This window comes from Mya arenaria, chromosome 15 (genome assembly GCF_026914265.1).
Source record: "Mya arenaria isolate MELC-2E11 chromosome 15, ASM2691426v1".
Taxonomy (NCBI): Eukaryota; Metazoa; Mollusca; class Bivalvia; order Myida; family Myidae; genus Mya; species Mya arenaria.
Window position 1 is genome coordinate 18,540,676 of NC_069136.1, and position 21,863 is coordinate 18,562,538.

The window sequence follows — 21,863 nt, forward strand, 5'->3', positions numbered from 1 at the left end:
TTGCGGTGCTCAAACTAGTCCTAAATAGCACCCTGCTGCCCTTTTCTAGCACCCTGCTGCCCTTTTCTAGTACCCTGCTGCCTTTTTACTACACCCCGCTGCCTTTTTACTACACCCCGCTGCCTTTTTACAACACCCCGCTGCCTTTTTACTACACCCCGCTGCCTTTTTACTACACCCCGCTGTGCCCTTTTGTTTGACAGAGTCAAATTTAAGAAATAAGTATGAAAATAATAAATATATATATAATTTTGACACTAAAGTAAGGACAACAGCATCAGTACTCATAATTAACTATTAGTATTGAAAGTAGTTACAACACATACAGAATAAGAATTGAACAATGAGCCCTTGCAAGCGCCGATTATTGCTCATTCAATGTGCATCAAGTGCCCTTTCTGGCCTAGAACCAAGCCCTCTTCAAATCTTGGCTCGAGCAATGGGTTGGCAACATGTATACTAAGTTTCATTTCAATATCTTGAACATTTTTTTAGTTATGGCCAAGATAAAAAACAAACTGTGCATGTTTTATTTGTCAAAATGGGGCATATTTCGACATTTCTCAAGGACATATGTATGACCCTTTGGCAAAGTTAAAAAAATGAACATGGGTACAACACCATGACTGCCAATGAGACCAAGGTTATGACAATATCTTGATTCTTTTCTTTGAAAAAACATTCAAACTAAAAATAATAGAAAAAGCAAAATTTGCTGAATCATTTATTTCTTTGGCAATACCATTTCAAAGACAAAAATATCATACCTCTTATCACATTAAAGATGACAACAGCTGAATCACAACAAAAAAACAATTAATGACTTTTTGCTTTAAAATTGAAGCACACAACAATACACAGTCCCCTCTGTTTATTGTTGACAATTCATAAAATGTATGACTTATTCCACCACACAAACAATCTTTTGTTCATTGTTTACAATGATGCAATTATCATAAAAATGGTAAAAAACTCTTAATCCGGCAACCAAAAATGCCCAGCATTTACAGTGCAAACACAACAACCTGTCAAAGTGATCCATCATTTGACTACCGTAACATGTTGTTGTTTGTAATGGGTGATTCTTTTTTGCTGGATTTCCAACAATACCTGACTGTGTCCAGCTTTTATGATGTAAGGCAAATTTTGTTAAACTACTTCTTTAAGATAAAAAATGAAAACAAAAATTCTTTAGATATGTTGCATGTTGGAGACACACATTTTAAAGGTCACAATGACCCTGAAAGTTGACCCAAAGTTAAAAATCAATAGGGGTCATTTACTGACCATGGCCAATATGCATACCAAGTTTGAAGACTTGACACCTAGTTGTCCAAATGATATTGATTGGAAATAAAAGTGTGACGCCATAAGGATGCCAAACAAATTAAATCCCGATGTTTCTGCCATGCTTCACAGACGGCACAAAAAATAGGAATGTTCACTCAGTTCTAGCATACAGCAAGCAAATCAGACGTATAATACATGTGCTACATCTATGTTTAATCTGTCTGAAAAACAGCTCTAACTGACATGGAACATATCAGATATGTGTTACCTTACATAGAATATTATAACATATTTTGGTCAAAATGTCATTGACCATTTCATACATAAAATATACATTCACATAAATTATCCATTTCGGACATCATTTCTCTCGTTGTGAACTTTCCCAATCTGTTCCATATAGTCATATGACCACCCATCACATTCAATTTTATCAAGATAGACAACTCAAATGAGACCTCCCAGTACACAGTACCGGTAATGTTCTTCCTTCAAAGATAGGTTGCCTCCCTTAATTATGATTCACAAGTAAACAGGAGTTACCTCCCTTCACCAATCACTATTTTCCTTTCTATCTGTCTTTTGAACTTGCTCAATTTGTTCTGTTTGACCATCTCCCCACACTTCACACACTTGAATGAACTATGCACCAAGGAAGACAACTTTAACACACCCTGTTTTTTTAAAGTACACATGAGTTGCCTCCCTTCACTCGTCACTACTGGAGCTACTAGAGGAATCACTGGACATGAGCTCTACTTCATCTACGTCTTTGTGAGACTTGAAATCCACAAGGCCTCCTGAGGGGTGGGGCCCGGAGGGTGCAGCTAGTTCACCAGGTGTCTGCCAGGTCACTGTGGTCCCTTGAGGGGCAGGAGGGGGCAGGTCTGAAATATATTTTATGATTCTGTAATTGCTTAAAAAATATTGGCAAATCATCATCATCAATAAACAATGTTACTCAAACACAAAGAGAAAATTTCTGATGCTTAACCAGTCACTAGTCATACTAGAGCAATCACAGGAGTGATCAGGGGCCTTAATGATAGCATATTTGAAAGGGGGTGCCAATTGAAGGCATGGTTTTAAGTATATGACCAAGAATATATCAATCAATCATCATATACATGTACTCTGAATGAGTGGAGATAATGTGACGTCACTACTGATGCTGAGATTGACCGTTAAATTGAAGCCTTATTTTCAATGTCAAAATATTGTAGTTCTGATAGCTCAATTGGTAGTGCTCCTTCATTTCATCTGAACAAATCTAAACCCTACAATGCAGCTTAAACCATTAACCATTACAGGACTATCACTACAAGACTTCAAAATTAGAAATGTTTCTTAAACTAAGGACAGAACCTACTACCTACCATTTGCTGCTGATAGTCTATTTGAAGCCATTGGTTCCCCGTATGATCCCTGAGCTTGTACCGCTGGCGTGTTGGTGGGAATGTCACTCATCTTGGCCAGCCACCCACCTCGCATCTCGTAATCAGTAGGGTATGGCCTTCTTGGGTCACCTAGTGGAGAGAGACATTCCAAGAATTAAACAAAAGCGCCGCAGATTAAAAGCCAATGCTCTTTTCTGTTTCTTAGCCAGAGTTATACATGTGAATCTACTCACTATTATATTAAAAGGATGTTTTGTAAATATGAGGGGGTCAATGACAACACCATAACAAATCACGAAACTCTGGCTTTTTGTTCAAAAAACAGTTAATAAGAGTTTAAGGTATCAAATATGTTTATGAAAGAAGAAAACAATGTAATTCCGGAGACATTCCATCACATATTTGCTTGATATAGAAGGATTATATTTCTGGTGAACAATATGACAGCCTTAGCCTGACAAAAAGATGATCAATAGAATAAATAATCATTTCAAACATTTGTATGGGAAGGCTAACAAATATTAATTTAGAGTAATACAAAACACTGTCAAGACTCCATCGGACCACATTGGCAATTTCCCATCAAAAACAACCTTGATTGTAAAATATTCATGAGCGTGTATAAGATATCCTCTCGCACATCTGTTGAAAAGGAATTAAAACATTTGAAACTCAGCATATATTTCCCTTACCAGGCTGCCAAGTAGGAGGGGCTTCCACTGCATTACTGGCGCTAATACGGTGGGCAAACTTTATAAGCTCCTCTGATGAGATTCGCCGATCACTTGCCTTGTTGATTGCCTCCAGCTTCTGTTTAGCTTGGAATATGGCTGTCGACTGCAATAAAACAGTGTTTATTATTCAAATGAAATCAACCACTCAACATGCTTTCCAATAAAAATTTACAACAAACCACAGTGTCATCTTATAAATGTTTATATCTGTTGAATCATTGGAGAGAATGAAAATGAAAACGGAGTCAATGTATACCGTTGTCAAAAAGATGGTAATTATAAAGGATGATGTAATCTGATTTAAGTGTCATATCAATTGCTCACAATCTACAGCATTTCAAATATAATTGGCCTACCACTAAAGTTCTACTGGTGATTTTATGATACAATGTACATATAAATATGTGAAAAGGCTTATTTTTATAGTTCAAGGTTTGTATTTAAAGTTGTTTTTATTTGAATTTTCAACTGTGTGACAGTATAAACAGCATTTATATTAAGCAATATATATCAAGAAAACTTACCAGGACATTTTCAGCTTCTTTAAGATTTTTCTGTAGAATCTTAATGTCCATATCACGCTTGTCAACTTCATGTTTCAGCTCATCAATTGTTTTTTGTACTTCAGCTTGCTTACTAGCTGTAAAAGATGTGAATTGCAACATACAAAAAATCTGTTTTAATTGTATTCAGTACTCATTTTGAAATTGTCTTGACTAGTATGTTTCAAATAACTGGTAAATTTTGGTCCTGAGCAAAAGCATGACAGACCAGAACATAGTTGTGTTACAAGAATAATGGGTCCCCTTTTGAGTACAAGACTCAATAAAAAGAGCAAGAAGAACAAGACTTGCAAAATGAGTCACTTAGGAATGAAGTTGTTTAGTAGGATTAATTAATTATTTAATTGCAATGAAATTGAATCATTTAAGTAAGGCCTAAAAAAAAAATTGTTTGGTTAGGGTTACATCCTTTTAAAAAATAGGTAGGGTAGGTAGGCTTTTTAAAAAAAAAATATATTTTTTTTTTTATTAGGCTTTATATAAGAATATCGTTTTCATCATTGGAGAATGATGTTAAAGTTATCTTCTGTATAAGCATTTAAGGTTTAAACTAAATATTGAAAAGCAATTAAAAAAAAAACGAAAGAATTTTTTTTTTTTTAGTTTTTCATTTTTTCATTTTTTTTCAAACTGACTATAAAAACAGTAGGGTCGGCGCCTATTCCGTAGGTAGGGTCGGGTAACCCGAACCAAATGTAATTTTTTTTAGGCTTAATTACACATGCATACAACAAACTAAAAGTCTGAAAAAAGTGGAAAATGATCTGTTTTATATCCAATGAAAATTGAAATATTAAATTTTTTCCTTTTTCCTATTTTCAAAAGATTCAAATTTTTAAAAAAATTGTGTTAGGTTGTTCGAAAATTGGCGTACACACTACAAAAAACCAGGCTAGGAGTCAAGTTTCCGAGCATCAGTCTTAGACTCAGACTGAAGCCGTACGACTAAACCCATGTACCTGTTTGTAGACATGCTTTAATCTCCTTATCCTTCTCGACCAATAGCTGTATAAGTTCTGAAGGCTCTGGGGCTCCTGGTCGCTGCTGACCCTTTGGCGTGCTCATTATCTCGAATAACTCCCTGTTGGATAGAGTAAAATTTTACCATGAATGTGTCAAAAGTAGATCTCCTTGGAAAGCAACTTAACTTGTTAAATTTGAAAAAAATAACAGTAAATTGCCAACCTCAACTTTTGCATAGCCCTGTTTGATTAGTCATTATTGTTTCTTAATGTTTAATTTTTCAGCAGCAAAACCTCCTCCCAGGTTCTCAGACATGCGAACCTTTGGCAATGACAGAGAGGTAGATTTAGGTCTCAAAAGCCATAGATTAGGTTCAAAAGTGGTAGAAATTCTAATTCCTTTAATTTTCAGTCAAAAACAATGATGGAAAAAATGTTAACAAAAATTTGATATTTGTTACTATTTTTAGATTTTCGGAAAATACACATAAAATACGTGATCATGACATGGTTAAGAGACTTGTCAAATGTCAGTGTTTTTGATTGAGAAACAGAAGGAACATTACCTCTGACTTTTAAAAACATGTTTATATTGAGAAGAGCTGCTAATAAATAAAATCAGACTACCAAAACAGGTCGGAGTGTAAGTGCAGACGACTGCAGAATTATGTATGTTAATTTTCCCACCCAAAGGTCGAATAATTTTATACACTGTAAATAACAAGAGATGTTTGTCAAACAAAAATCCAAATGTCAAGTCTGAGGCCCATGGGTGCAGGCATTGACAAATTATCACACAGAAAAGCTTCTTTTACTGTGACCTTGACCTTTGACCTGATGACCACTAAAATCATAAGGGGTGATTTACAGGTCAGACGGAACTCCAAGTCAAGTTTGAGGGCCAGGGGTGCAGGCATTGTTGAGTTATCACTCAAAACATTTTCGCATTCAAGGTCACTGTGACCTTGACCTTCGACCCGATAAGCCCTAAAATAAATAGGGGTCATCTACTGGTCAGGCCCAACCTTCATGTCAAGTTTAATGACCATACGTCCAAGAATTGTTGAGTTATCACTCGGACAAGCTTTGGTCTACGGACGGACGGACGGACGGACGGACGGACGGACCGACCGACCGACCAACATGTGCAAAGCAATATACCCCTCATCTTCGAAGGGGGGCATAATAAAAAACACCATGGAAAAATTGTTTTCATTAATGTTTGGCCAGTTTTATAATGTCTTTGATGTTTACAAAAATGCTGATTAGTAGATTGCCAATTAATAAAGAACGTTGATTAGCGGTCTTATGTACCATACTGGTAACTTAGCAACGTCTTGGCCTAAGTGTTAACTGATTTGACCAGTGATTGCACCGTGTTCTTTAAAGATTCAGAATATAAGGGTTTTTTAGCATGGTTTGAGGTTTTCAAAAGAACATTTAAGGCCAATTTGACATGATTTTGAGGTTTTTTAAAAGAGCTTTCAATATCGGTAGATTTTAACGGGAAAGCGCTATGGCGGTAGAGTGGTCTAAAAAGTGGTATATTTAGCCTCCTGCAGGTAGAGTTCACATGGTATGAGGTTCTGGTCTAATATGGCAAAACAAAAAATGTATTTTCATGTTATTTTGAAAAATAAAAATAATGAAAAAAAAAAAAGTAACTGTTGAACATATCTCAATTGTTCTGAAAACTGCTGAAAATTTCATTTTAATTCAAGCGTTATTACCAATTTAAGCCATGTAATACATTATAACATATCAAATTCACAGGCAGCAGTTATGTTGACGACCCACCCTATGTCCAACCCCCCCCCCCAAAAAAAAAAAAATTAGTAAAAAAAAATATCAACCAAAAATTCCACTTAAATTTCTTTACCCTGCCTGGATGGCATTTCAGCAGTCTGATATCACTAGTTCTAGGCATTTGAACAACAATTGGCTCTTTCCGAGGCAATCACAAATGCCTAAACAGTGCAAATTTAAATCCCTAGCAGACAACCAGTTGTCCGAAATTGTCATTGACACAAACGTCCAATCACAATGGGATATCCCGGAACAACCTATTTTCGACCACAACCTATTTTCGACCGCCTCCTGAAAATGTGTAAAACACTTCTATTTTGCGTCACTTCCGGTAAAAATAAGCTCCAATTGTTAACCATAACAGTAGAACTGTCAGAAAACTTCATTTGAAAAAGAATGGGAATGGAAGTGTTAAAAAAACTTCAGTTATACTTGAAACAACACCAATTTGTCATTTTTAATTAATGCCAAATTAGACCCTTCGTTTAAAATGATTTCACATGTAAAATACTTCTTTAAAATCGTGTTGTTTTGGTTTGCCAGATCTTACATATCTACCAAAGCCTAAAACCTATGCCCATTCGTTTTCTTAGTATAGTGCACAACATTAAAAGCGCATCAAAATATGGTATGTTGCTTATTCTAAAATTAATGAAATTTATCTACAGGTTACTATATTGAATTACATTTGGGCGCTCAGTTACCATAAACTTATACATATTGCAGCCTAGGCAGGTCATATGAGGCTCATTCAGAGTATGACCAGTGATAACAGGGTTCATGATGGGTGAATTTATCATTTTGTACCCATGTGAAAGCCATTAGAAGGGATTATGCATTCCTTTGCCTCTCTTGTGGTGATAGGTAACTAAAAAGTGTCTGTATGGCAAATATGTAAATATTTAATTACTATTTCTTAAAATAAAATTCATTAAACAGTCTAAACATGTTATACAAATTAAAATAAAAAATATTGTGCACAAACTTTTGTTGCGAAGTATAGTTAAAGGTCATGGTCGAAAGCATGTTGTATCTAGGTCAAATACAACATGTGACAGCCGCCATTTTGGATCCAAAATGTAAACAACAGACGATTGAAACAGATTTTATTTTTTTTGTTTTTAGAAAGATGAATGATTGCTTTAAATGGTACACACAAACATTTATTTTTTATTATCACTTATTTATGATTAAACTGTAAATAATCCTTAGGCGGTCGAAAACCCGTTGTTCCGGGATATATTTTAAAAATAAGCCAAACAAGTCAGTGTCAGCTAACGGCATCACAGCACAACTAACAATACATAAACTAAATAGTATCTAGACATTACCTTGACACGATATCGACATCTTCAATGAGAGTTAACAATCTCTGTTTTGTGCTTATTGTGGAAGCTGCCATTTTTATTCTTTTTACCCTACATCCAATCAAAATACGTTTAACATTATAATTTGGAAATGTTCACTAATGAGAATACGTATGTCATCAGAGAAAAATAAAGCACCGCATACTAGTAAGGTAGGTAGCAGACAATAGTCTAAACTCTGAGCAGCGATTTTATGCCCCCCACTAATTTCGGCTATGAATTAAAGCCGTTCGCTGTACAATGCTCTTAAAACTAAAATGTGTTTAATTGAGCGAACAAAATAATCGCAATCGGATGCAATCGTCCGTCAAGAGCCTCACTGAACTTTTTTATTTAGAGCTATGGGACTTAACTTCACAAGCGCGATTTGTGCCATTGGTACAGTAGCATATGTAAAACCCTTCACGTTATTATATGAAATGGTTTCCATAATAAGTGACACCAACCGATTTGAGAGAAAAAAGGTATATATTATGATGCATTAAAATTAAAACTTCCGTGATCTGTCATTTTCTTTATATAAAGATATTAGGGAAAACATGTTTTCCCATAACCTGAAAGGAAACGCTTCACTTTTTTCTGTATACATTGTAGCTTTCTGTGATAGGTCCCTAGACTTACCGAAATACGATTATTTACCGAAAGACGGATAGAATTACCGAAAAACGCATGAAAGTTACCGAAAGACGCCTTCTAATGCTTCTAATGCGTATTTCGGTAATTCTATCCGTCTTTCGGTAAATAATCGTATTTCGGTAAGTCTAGGGACCGTTCTGTGATATAGCGGCGCAGTAGCTGATGTCGACTTAGTGATGATGGCTAATTTATAGTTTCCGGTGTCTCGTATCGATCTAAGTTTTTCTTTTTGTTTACTTTGTACGATGTCATAGAGAGTATTATTAAATTTGGGCATGTCCCGTGCCTCCAAAGTTGTTGCATATTTTTTGCATGTTATTAGCACTTTCACAGTTGTTGTTTGTCCATGTAGTACAAATCTTGCCTCTTTTTACGGGGCTTATGATGTGTTGGGATCAGCTTGTTGTTGAAATAATGTTAGATTTTTTTTCGAACCTACACGTTTATTCTTTTCGTTGATTATGTCTTTCAGTGTGTTCAATCAAAAAAGTATCACTATCGTTTTTTCCGTAAAACCATATATGGCGACTACAATTTCATCTCTGTCTTTTTGGGGGTAGATAATGATATTTTCCATGTGCCTGTTTGTATGTCCCTTTAGATACCGTGAAAGACTCCTATAAAATATAAGTTTTATCCATGCCTAAAACATCACCATTGTCTGTACAACAGAATATTTTAATGTCATTTATTTGTTACTTTGTGGACAGTGCCACAACTGGATTGAATATTCCTTGCAGATATTTGACGCTCTGAACAAACTCGTGCGATTTCGTCATGTTCTCTACACTTAACACTACCAGGTTTCCTTTCTGTCCATTCGGTTAATTTCATTTTTGAGAGTTCTTAATTGTTTTTCATTTCCATGTTTCTTAAAATCGTCTGAGATTTCTTTATTCAATTCTAGTTCAACTTCTTTGACTGGCCGGTTTTTAACTTTTTCTTTCAGTTGTTGGATAACAGCCGAATTTGTTCTGACGTACCCAGGATTATTTTGGTGGTCTTAAACACCTCCGTGGACCGACTTGTCTGGAAAAGTACCAATGCATTCGATAACAGCAATCACCGGTCAGTCAGTCAACGTGCCATCATTTTTTAACCACGTAACTCGTCTCTTATATAAACTGTCTTCTTTAAGTTGCTGGTAGAAGCGATGAAGTTGAATTACTTCATCATGATTTGGCTGAGGATGCACGTGTACGAAAGTGAGTTGGCGCTGGAGTTGTTTGATGATTCCATATTGATTATGTTGCTATGCAACGTGAATGAATATGACCTCGCATTCAATGTAAAACTTGGTTGATGTTTTCCTTTTTCTCTTTTCATTTTTGAGTTATCTCTAAAAAATCTGTCTATAATACAAAAATCATTTAAAACGCCATATAATGTAATTATGCATGTTTTGATTGAGTGTGTGTCGGTATTCTATATTTCTGTTTTATATTTGTATAGTGTGACGATGAGCTGTTTATGCTTAAGTCCAAAATAAATTTTCTGTTCAGTTCAGTTCAGTTCAGTTCTGCTGTTTTTGACTACATAATATGTATTTGGTTTTGTTTTCTGACAGGGACCTTATACATTGTATGTTCCTCCACAGAAACTCTCTTCCCGACTGAATGCAAAATTCCCATCTGAGTAGTAGGGTCAATCGGTGAGTGAGTTGTTCTTGAATCGGAAAGTGTGACCGTGTATTTGAGATTGTTGGTTTCATCATCAAGGAGGGAGACCTGTGGACAACGTCGCCGTAGGGGTGTTGAACACCCGGTGTGGTAAGACCACCCTTACCAACAGCATGAGTCACAGACAGGTTGATTGGATTATTTTCAACCACCACATTGTATGTTGAGCCAATAACGGCTTGAGTGAAGTCAATGCTTGGGTTTGATTCAAACACAAGTTCTGCTTTTTGAATTTTTACGAAAGTCTTTACCAGTGGAACAAAGTGATTTGCGCTTCATGCAGTTGTTTTTTTACAACCAAGTTTTGTTTTGGTTGGTGAATTACTCTCAAGTCATTTATACAAACCTTACTTGCACAATCATATTGTCTTTTATTTTATACTTCATTTCTTTTATACTGTAAAGTACGTTAATGATAAATTAAAGCAATCAAAATTAAATGTTTTATCACACCTCTACTGGTTCGTTCTTTTTACCAAGTATTACAAACCCTGTGTAAATGCGACAAAGGGGTAATACACAGATATACTCACAGCTGGTGACATCAGATATGCTAATTACGATAAGATGCATTTAGTAGTCCCGTATACGTAAAATTACAATAAATCTGTCAATCTGAATAACATAAACAATATGTATTGTATTTAAACATTGAAAGTTTAACTAGGTGAAACATTTTCAATGTATACAAATTGTGTATTTTGCATGTCCTTTCCATAGTCCAAATAATTGTACGTTGTTGACAGATTTTTCAAGTTACCATTTTTGAAAATTGTTTTGTATCAAAAGTGGGTAGTTATTCCGATCGAGATTCCTGGGTAAAGCAAATTGCATCTATAAAATATCATGTTCTTGCGCAAACTCGTTATTCCGTAGTATTTCGTTCTTTCCGTATGCAAAATATATAAACCTCAAATAAATAAGTCAAATATCATCCGATTTGTACAAAACTTTTACACATGTATCATGTTTTTTTTCATTAGTATTACAAAATGTTATATTTTTCTTTAAATTTCATAAAAAAAAATAATATGCATCTTGAGTGTACTTTCCGTAGGTGTTCGTACTTTCCACGGAAACTAGTCAACTAGTCATTCCGACTGTTGTCTGCTACTTAAAGCTAAAAGTGCGGTGTAACATATAGCGGTGCGAAACATACTGTATAACAAAAATAAAAATAAACAAGACGTGGTCTCTACAATTCACCTTCTCTTCAAACTATGAACAACAAATTTGATGCGTAAGTTCTTATTGTAATATTATGTAGATCTGATACATAAATACTAAGCAAATTGACAGCAATTCGATTTTTAAATCATCAAGAATATTATTTCGGATATATTTTTCGGATGTTCCATATTTAGATTGAAAGCTGAAGATAGCAGTGGTTCCGGTGAAGAAGAGTTTGACAAAACTGATCCAGAATCTCCCCCAAGGCCACCACCAGTAAGTGTAGCGCACTTCATTAATAGAACATGCGCACCGGGGTTACAAAATGGGACTTACAGTGTTATGCATTTTAACATGAAAGTAGTAGTAAACTTCAGTTCACAAATCTGAAAATTGTAAATATTCAAAATCATTTTCCTCCATTATTATGTTGATGGACTGTTGCAAGTTGCTCCTGCCTATACAATGTAGGTGTATGGTATCATAAAAGTCACATTTATCAATGTTATAAGCCCCATTTTTGAAAACTGGTTCTTTTCAGAATTAAGTGTTGCTTCTTTTATAATTCAAACGGTGCTGACCACTTTCACATAAAGGTGAGAAAAAATGAAAATTCTTAAACAATCATTTATCCATACCCTTATTAAAAGGATTTTTTACTCCATAGAAGCCTGGCCCGGGTGAAAACCCACTGCAGTACAACTATGGCTTCTGGTACTCTCGGAAATCTCAGGGCAACAAATCTGCTAGCTACGACCAGAACTTGAAGCTAATAGGGACATTTGCTTCTGTGGAGCAGTTCTGGAGACATTATTGCCACATCGCCCGACCTGGGGATCTCACTGGCCACACAGACTATCATCTGTTCAAGGAGGGCATCAGACCAATGTGGGAGGTGAGACTTATTGAAATTTAAAGCTGCACTCTCACAGATTTAACGTTTTGACACCTTTTTTTTGTCATGGAACGAGCCAATTTATGTTAAATTGCATGTAAACCATTCTTATAAGACTGCTGACAAAAAATTGGTCACAGATATTTCTTTTAAAGTTCAAAAATTGATGTTTTATGCATTTTTCTTAAACCGTAACGCTTTAAGCCATAAAAGATAAGTTTTCGTACTGAAATATGAAAATCTGTGATTTAATATTTTGTCAGCAGTCTTTTATCACTGGTTTGGCGATATTTACCAAATATTTGCTCATTTGAAGACAAAAAAATAAAAAAAAGTTGTAAAAACGGCAAATCTGTGAGAGTGCAGCTTTAAAGCTTTAAAGCTGCACTCTCACATGATGGTTATCACCTTTTATTTGCCTAAGAATCAGCTCATTTTTGCATCAGTGCCTTCAATTCAGTCATATAAGATTATTCAGATAACTCACAATAGAACAGATCTCAGTTGTTTGGTATACTGCTGTAAAGTTCATTTTCTTAAAGCGTTAGTAAGGCTTTTAGCCATAAAACATAAATTTTTAAATGTAAATATGAAAACTATGATGTGCTCCTTTGTCAGCAGTCTTATATCACTGGTTGTGCAGACATTTGTGCAAAAAATTGACTCATTCCAAGTTGTCAAAATAATCAATCTGTGAAAATGTAGCTTTAATACTTGTTACTTTATTTAATTATTATTTAGGTTAAAACACACACTCCATATACACTAGAACAGGTGGTAAAACTTCTTTATTAAATTGTGCAGTACAGATTTCAGGTTTTGATATAGTAATAATGGTTAAGTTAATAGTTAGTTAACTGAGTTTTTTAGTTGGCTACCGGTACTTAAGTTTTCATACTCGGTTTCCCTATTACATGAGTCAATAGAGAACTTGGAATCTTGTCAGGAATAAAATTGTACAATTTCTTTTGAGATTATTGTTGATACAGTCATAAAATTGCTTATTTCCTTGACCAAGACAACGTACCAGAATTTTCTTTGTTTATAAAATTGCTTATTTCCTTGACTAAGACAACTTACCAGAATTTTCTTTGTTTATCAGGATAATGCAAACAAGAATGGTGGCAAGTGGATAATTCGGCTGAAGAAAGGTCTGGCATCTCGTTGCTGGGAGAATCTGATACTGGCAATGCTGGGTGAACAGTTTATGGTCGGGGAGGAGATATGTGGGGCTGTCATCTCCATACGATACTCTGTAAGTCATGGCTCAGAAATGGATATGCTGCTCAATCAGATTACAACGCCCTTGATAATCTCCTACTTTGTTAGCTCGACTATTCGAAGAATATGGAGAGCTATACTACTCACCCAAGCGTCGGCGTCACCCCTTGGTTAAGGTTTTGCATGCAAGCACACATAGGTTAATATCTCAGCAACTACTTGAGGTATTGCATTGAGACTTGATACAATGGTACTCAACCATCCAACCTACTCAATTAACCAAGTTAGATAACTCTAGTTTGCATTTAATGCCAATAATATGCCTTTATTATTCGACTTAGAAATTCTGGTTAAGGTTTTGCATGCAAGCACACATAGGTTAATATCTCAGCAACTACTTGAGGTATTGCATTGAGACTTGATACATTGGTACTCAACTATCCAACCTACTTAATTAACCAAGTTAGATAATCTACTTTGCATTTAATGCAAATAATTGCTCTTTATTATTCGACATAGAAATTCTTGTTAAGGTTTTGCATGTAAGCACACATAGGTTAATTTCTAAGCAACTACTCGATGTATTGAATTGAGACTTTATAGAATGGTATTTAACCACTCAACGTAAATGAATAACCAAGATATATAACTGTATTTTGCAAATAGTTGCCCTTTATTATTAGACTTAAATAATCTGGTTGAAATTTTGCATGTAACCACATTTATGTTACTATCTCAGCACATCATGAATTGCATTGAAATCTAATCTAACAGTGATCCATGCATGTTTGGCCAAAACTTTTCAATCCTTACACTGAAAAGCGGCGGAATAGTCGAGTGCGCTGTCTCTGTGACAGCTCTTGTTTAAAAAAATAATGTATCAAATGCAAGTCATGTGACTTAGTGAATCTCAGCATTGTTTTAACAGTTATACTTAAGCTATGAATATGTATATCAGGGTGTTTAGCCTGATTCCTTGGAATTGGTCGCATTTTATAGAATACTTCTGATTTATTTTATCCCTTGCAGTTCTTTGATATGCTGTAGCTTGTAGGTTCTGATTAATAATATCAATCTATGGTCTGTGGTGGCAGTATCTCCATAAGAAGGTCAGGGCAATGAAATCATGCATGTTCATATATTTAAGTGTATATTTTATTACAATTCATGTGATATAGGATTTTTTTTTTTAAATAAACAATGAAGCTTGTTGTGTGGTCATTTGACTGAAAACAGTTTAGACAAAGAAAGTGGATAACCCACCTGAATATTTAGTTATCAACATTACATCCTTTTTCAGGAGGACATTTTATCCCTGTGGAACAGGACAGCCAGCGACGGAGTGACCACATCTCGTATCCGTGATACACTAAAACGTATTCTTAATCTGCCACCCAACACAATCATGGAGTATAAAACACATGGAGACAGTCTCAAGTCAGTAATTTTAAGGCTTATAGTTTATCTCTTTTTTTCGGGTAATTAAAAACATTATTGTTATAGCCTTGGTATTGTTGTTGCCATTATAGTCCTTGTAGTCTTGGTTATTACTTGAGAACACTTTGAAGAAATTTAAATGTAATTTGGCACATATTTTGCAAGGGACAATTCACACTTAAGTCCCATAGCTCAGACTTTAATAATTGTCGAGGTTTTTCCTTTTTCAACTTGAAAGAAAAAGGGACTTGCAGACTGGTGTTTGCTCCGTGAGGCTCCTATTATATAGAGTTATACATCCTTCTCGTATGAGTTCCCTGAACAATAAGTTGTGCACCAACCATCCTATTTCATAATGTTTAACATGTTTATGTGTTCTAACTTCTATTTTGTGGTTTAAATTCCCTAACTCAAATAATAATTGTTGAGTTATTTCCCTTATTCCACTGAAAAAATAAGACGAGCTTTGGTGTTTGCTCCACAGCGCTCTCGTGTGATACTGTAGAGGAGTAGTATTTTTCTTGTCTTAAATAACCAAAATAAAGAAAGTACTCTCTGTGAGGCAGCAAAATTTTATAAATGGGAGAGAATGAAAGCTCCCTTGTAAGATAACGTTGCGTATGATTTGCTCATTGAGCTCTGAAAAGTTAAGAGCTATAAGTATCGCATCCTTTATATCTGAAGGAGGGGGTCTCGTGAAGAGTATACTTATGTTTCTGATTTTACAGTGACAATTTGGCAAAAAATGTAACTAAGGTTGAATAAGTTCATGTAAATTGTATTTTTGGAAACAATGTAATGAAATGTTGACAAAAATGAAAAATAAATGAATTAGTGCTTGTTGTGACTGGTTTTTTTTTTAGAATATTGCTGTCAATTCTAGACTAGCTTTATAAAAGAATAGGAGAAATATTCACTGATCAAATCTGATTTGTTTATCACATTTAAAGGTGAAAGTCTAAAATTCTCCTTCATCAGAGGTTTGACAATGATAAATGTAACACCTATTGTACGCTTAGCATCATCGCTTTGGTGTAAGAGAATGAAATATGATATAACAACTTTTTCCTGTTCTTCCAGAGACAACTCCAGTTTTAGAAACACCGACGTCTTCTTGAGATAGCAGGACCAGGACAGGCATGTTGAGAAACAGGGAACAGTATGAAAAACAAAGTGGAGTGTGTCAAGTTTAGGGCATATATAACATTCTTGGTCCGTTTTCAATATAAGATATCCTAAGACTATCCCTGGAGTCTGTGATTTTATAAAGTGTTCTCTCCATTTTCTGAAGTCACTTAACACCCTTGGTCGGTATAATATATAATATATTCCGAGACCGGAATCTGTGATTTCATGTTTTCACTAATTTATTTTAAAATTTGATGAAGTATGTTTGTAAGTCATTTGAATGTGATCTGTTCAAAAGATCCATGTTTGTATTCCTTCGCATTCATTTTTGTGAGGTAAAAATCATGGATTTTAAGATAACAACACATATCTCCCCAGCATTAAGTTTCATGGATGGACACAAGTTAATTTGGCATAAATATGTCATGATTTAAGATGACAATTTTCTCCTCGGCCGTCATTTTCATTAACAGACACTTATTAATCTGGCCTAGAATATCATAGATTATAAGATTAAGACATATTTCTCGATGGCATTAATTTTCATAGATGGAACCTAGCAATTGGCATAAATTTTTCATGGTTTTAAGATAACGGCACATTTTTAACATGCATCCTTTCATTGTCGAGGACCCTTGGGATCCTGTTAAATAAAGATTTTAGTCAGCTTAAGTATTATTATGGTTTCATTTGTTTTGCTACATATTTGAGTTAATTTAAATTAAGCCAGTAGCGGAATAAAAATTAACACAAAGTTGTTGAAATAAAAACAATTCCATATATTGCCATTTGTTAGATTTAAGGTTATTATATTATGACTAAAATCCTTTATTGAAATGTGCCCATGTACTTTATTCCGTTTACACTACATAAGTAGCAGAGCGCAATAGTGGATTGGGGATGTCATTGTCTGGGAAACCTGTGATTTATTTCTTTTTCATCATTGGGACACTATTGCTGATATAAGAATTGTTGAACAGTTCTGCCTTTGTGAATTGACATAGACATGTTCTGAATTTGATTTTTTTTTTTTAAATGCAATATATTATAATTTTGATTAACATCAAACAATTTTTAATACATACTGGGTACACACGGAAATTGATGAAAATGTCCATGAGAATTATTTTATATGTGTGCCTTTAGTTAAGCCAACACTATTAAATTGTACTTGTGTTAAATTATTGAACGATTTTCAACTACTTGTTTTTAAATTTACATAAAAATGTTTGTCCCCTAGAATCAATCCTTACTCACTCTATCTTACTAATTCGATCTTGTACTAAGACGAAAAACAACATGTAGAGTATACAAATGTTTAATTTGTTGTAAGCGTCATGGCCAATCAACTGTACATACACAAATATTTTCACATATTTCAACATACGAACATAAGCAACACATTTTCAATGAAATTATTCAAAAAGCATTGATATATCTATGTAACAACACAACTTTTGTTAAACATAAAGACAAAATTTTGTATATCATAATGTATACTGATTTCAAGAATATAATGATGAGTTCCGATGTTTGATATGAATGAAACCGTTAAGTTTTTTTAAATAAAAAAACGTCGGACATGCTTGTACACAGCTTGGTGACCATGCGCTGAATGAATCAATCAATATTGCACAGTAAACACGTGCTCGATAGAGCGCGAAATCATAGCGCCCCCAGGCGTATCGTTTCGGAACGATACAAGGGGAAACAATTTTCTCCTAATTCTTTTCAATCAAACGTAGAAAATTATATTTTTTAACATAAAAATAAACTGTAATAGAAGTTTTGCACTAAGTCAGTGTCAACGAGGTAAACATTTTGTTCATACAAATTTGCCCTTACATTTTAAACAGTGAAGCAAGGTTTTTTACTGAAAAAAATTGCACAGGGTATGCATGTAACTGAATTATGTACATATCTGTATGCATTATGAAATAAAAATCTAAGTCCACCTTGACTTTGTCTGTTTAATTCCTCACAAAAGAGGGAGGTATGTGAAGTATGTACATCATGAAATATGTGTGTCAAAGTCTTTTAAGACCTTCCATAGGATATGCCTTCAACTTCCACAAATGATCAGGCATGCTGTACAGATGATTTTAATGGCGACCAAAATTGTTGCCATTTTTCAGCTCTACTAGCCAAATACCAGAACTTAATGTGATGGAGCACAGTCAATCTTCTGTGTCTTGAAACGAAGGCTTGTGAATGCGACTAAGTCTTCAGTTTTGATTGTTATTCATTTTATCAAACACACCCATGATAGCTCGGTTCCTTTCTTAAACCAACCATGACTGGATAATGGCCATTGAAATAATCAAAATAGCCAAGTAAAAAATTAACGTCTAAGATAGACAACCTACAATCAGAGATAGTAGTAATTTTGTTTTTGTTGTTCGCTCCCTTACCTTTGTTAAAGAAGTGAAAATTGCAGTCTTAGAGATCTGTACTCAGTACTTATGTCTGTCGTCTTTTTGGCGGCATCGTCGGCGTCACACAATCGTTTCCGATCAATACTTATGAAATAATTGTTGTAGAGTCCTCAAACGTTATACATGTATATATATTGGTCATGGCCTGTAGATAATATCGATTGTTTCTTATAGACAGTGGGTCAAAGGTCAAGGTCATTGTGACCTGAAATATAAAAAGGTTTCCAATCAATAACTTATCGATCTATGAATTGTGAATGACGTGTTGTGAAACCCTCAACTTGCTTTTAGAATTGATCATATTAGTTTGGTTTTAGTAGGTCAAGGTCGTGGTGACCTTTACAAGAACAATTATTTCCTACCAATAATTTGGGTTAGATTAGCTGTAAATTCCTAAAGATGTCTGTGCACATTGATAATTGATCATCATGAACAGAACATGGCCCCTGTTATTATTCTTTGGATAGTAGGTAGAAGGTCGTCGTGAACTTCGCGAGAAAACAGTAACCACTTGCATAATTCATAGTTTAAATATTATCAAATACGTTCGATACTAAGGTCCTGAAACTTAGTAAGATTAGTAATTTTGACCAGTAGACTCCTAATGATTTTGGTCAAAATGAAAGGTCAAGGTCGTATTGAATTTAGTCAAAAATATTTTTTTGCCAAGATGCTCACGTGAACATTTGTCAGAATAAGTAGAAGGTATATATTGATCAGGTCCGAGAGATGAAAAAATGGGAAAGAATATTCGTCATGGCCAGCAGATTATCTATTTTGAGGTCGGTTGGTCAAAGGTCAATGTCATGGTTTTCACTTAAAGTATTCAAGACACATCATTACATATTACGATTTGTTTTACCAATGACAGTGATTTAAGCTACATAAGGATTGTGAAGAGAGATATGTTATCTTATGCAGAGTCACTCTCGTCAGCACGATATTGCGCGAGAGTGTGGTCTTGTGTTGTGGGGGAAACCGGAGTACCCGGAGAAAACCCACTTGTCCGGCTTGGTGACCAGCATGGCCATTAGATGAATCCTATTGGTTTGAGGTAAAATGTTAAAGTCATAGAGGCATTTACTTGAAGAAACGGAATCCGAATGTTACACGTGAGGTTTTATGTATAGTGGTAAAACTTGGTATACAAGGTCAAGGTCATTTTTGATGTACCTTTAGTAAAGTAGTCACCCTCGTGTTGTTTGATCAGTGATTTGTGCATGCAAGCTTTAGAATGCTGGTCGGAATCAATGATTATGCACCAATTAAGATGGGTTTAGGGGTGGGGTGGTGGTCATACAAGGGAATTTAGGCAGAACCGATTCTCTACAGACCAGTTGTTACCGTTACGATTAATTTGTCGAATCTAAAAATCTAGAAGGAAAGGGACGAAAAAAGAATATATAGATGTTTCATAATATTTATTTAGTTAGTTTTCATCATAATAAGTATTTCATACATGAATATTTAGCTGATGTATGCAGTAATAGCTTACAAGTGTAATCTTAAATATTAAAAAAAGCAAAATTATAAGCTCTGCCTTTTTAGCTCGATTATTTAAAGCTGCACTCTCACAGATATTCCAATTTTGCATTTTTTTGGTCTTAGAAAGAGAATTTTTTGCGTTAACATCTGCAAACCAATGGTATAAGATTGCTGACAAAAATCAGATCGCAGATTTTCATATTTTTGTTCGAAAATTAATGTTTTATGGCTTTAACAGTTAGTAACGGTTTACGAAAATTGCATAAAACATCATTTTTTTTTAACTAAAAATCTGCGATCTAATTTTTTGTAAGCAATCTTGTATCACTTGTTTCCATGGATTCTCGCAAAATTTGGCTCGTTCCAAGACAAAAAAAAAAGTTGTCAAATCGTTCAATCTGTGAGAGTGCAGCTTTAAAGCTTTAGGGCAAGCTTTACCTACAACTCTTAAACATTTCATTCCATTTACTTAATACTTCGCACAGTTGATCAGGACCATCGCATAATAAAGTAACACAACTCCATACCATCCTGAATACAAAGTTTTGCCTATGATTGTCTTTGGAACATTGGTTAAAGTTTATGAGCACATTGTGTCCTGTTAAAGTTTAAGGGTACATTGTGTCCGGTTAATGTTTTAGGGTACATTGTGTCCTGTTAAAGTTTAAGGGCACATTGTGTCCGGTTAATGTTTTATGGTACATTGTGTCCGGTTAAAGTTTTAAGACAAGTTGGGATGTTCACTAAATACTCCGATACTCTTCAATTTAATTCATACTTGACATATTTGTTGACGGCCGTCATACAATTAGGTTACAAAACTCCATGTTATCCTAAATACACTTTATAGGCCTTGGTCGACTTTGAACGTTTTATTAAAGTGTTAATGCAACCTTGGGTTTAACTCATATCTCCAAATCCGTTCATTCAATGGACTTCAAACTTCACCCAATTTTCCATGGCCATCACACATTCAGATAACAAAGATCAAAATTAACCTAAATAAAAATTAAGGCCACTCTTTTTAATTGAAATATTTTTACTGTCTTTTTAATTTATATTTATTTGTTTATTTTATTACTATCATTTTATTTATTTATTTTTTTTTTTTTTTTTTGGGGGGGGGGGGGGGGTTAGACAGGCACATGTTACATCATTAATGCATTCATTTCTTACACAAAGCGGAGACCAGTCGAGCGCACACAGCTCTTGTTTATATATAAATCGGTGTGCGGTTTAAGTATGTTTAAGCGAATTTTATATGACTTGGCTAATTACATTAGGGAAGATCATGTTGACATTTTTATAGTAAAGAGAAAAAAATCATTTATAAACGTGAAAAGATTGTAAAAATCACGGCCTGGAGAAATCCAGACCATATATCACATTTTTTTTCTATTTGAAAATCTCATTTCTGATCATTTTCCGTGGCCTAGGATCAGTGAAAACTGCCATTTAGAAAATGAAATCGTTTCATCTGAAAATACATCTGACCAACTTAAAGAAAATTGGAACACGATTGTTAGATACTCAGTATAAAAGATATTAAAGGGACTAGACACCAGATGGTGCCAAAATCGGCAAACATTGTTTCTCCTCACAACAGGTCTAGAATTGTCAATTCAATCTAGTAGGAGGCTTATAATACATCCCATCAC

The 21,863-nt window shown here is 34.6% G+C and overlaps 2 protein-coding genes across 2 annotated transcripts; one reads left to right on the top strand and one right to left on the bottom strand.

Annotated features, from left to right (window-relative positions):
- Positions 1-718: 718 nt before the first annotated feature.
- LOC128220204 (mediator of RNA polymerase II transcription subunit 4-like) lies at positions 719-8,212 on the bottom strand. The gene is made up of 6 exons (XM_052928489.1): positions 8,084-8,212; positions 4,944-5,065; positions 3,946-4,061; positions 3,380-3,524; positions 2,667-2,816; positions 719-2,177 (listed from the first exon to the last, which is right to left on the bottom strand). Exons 1-6 carry the CDS (start codon positions 8,152-8,154, stop codon positions 1,999-2,001), a joined length of 783 nt encoding a protein of 260 aa, XP_052784449.1. The 5' UTR covers positions 8,155-8,212; the 3' UTR covers positions 719-1,998.
- Positions 8,213-11,536: 3,324 nt separating this feature from the next.
- Positions 11,537-18,239, top strand: LOC128220205 (eukaryotic translation initiation factor 4E type 2-like). Its single transcript, XM_052928490.1, has 6 exons — positions 11,537-11,674; positions 11,799-11,880; positions 12,272-12,499; positions 13,602-13,754; positions 15,021-15,157; positions 16,238-18,239. Exons 1-6 carry the CDS (start codon positions 11,655-11,657, stop codon positions 16,278-16,280), a joined length of 663 nt encoding a protein of 220 aa, XP_052784450.1. The 5' UTR covers positions 11,537-11,654; the 3' UTR covers positions 16,281-18,239.
- The last annotated feature ends 3,624 nt before the right edge of the window (positions 18,240-21,863 follow it).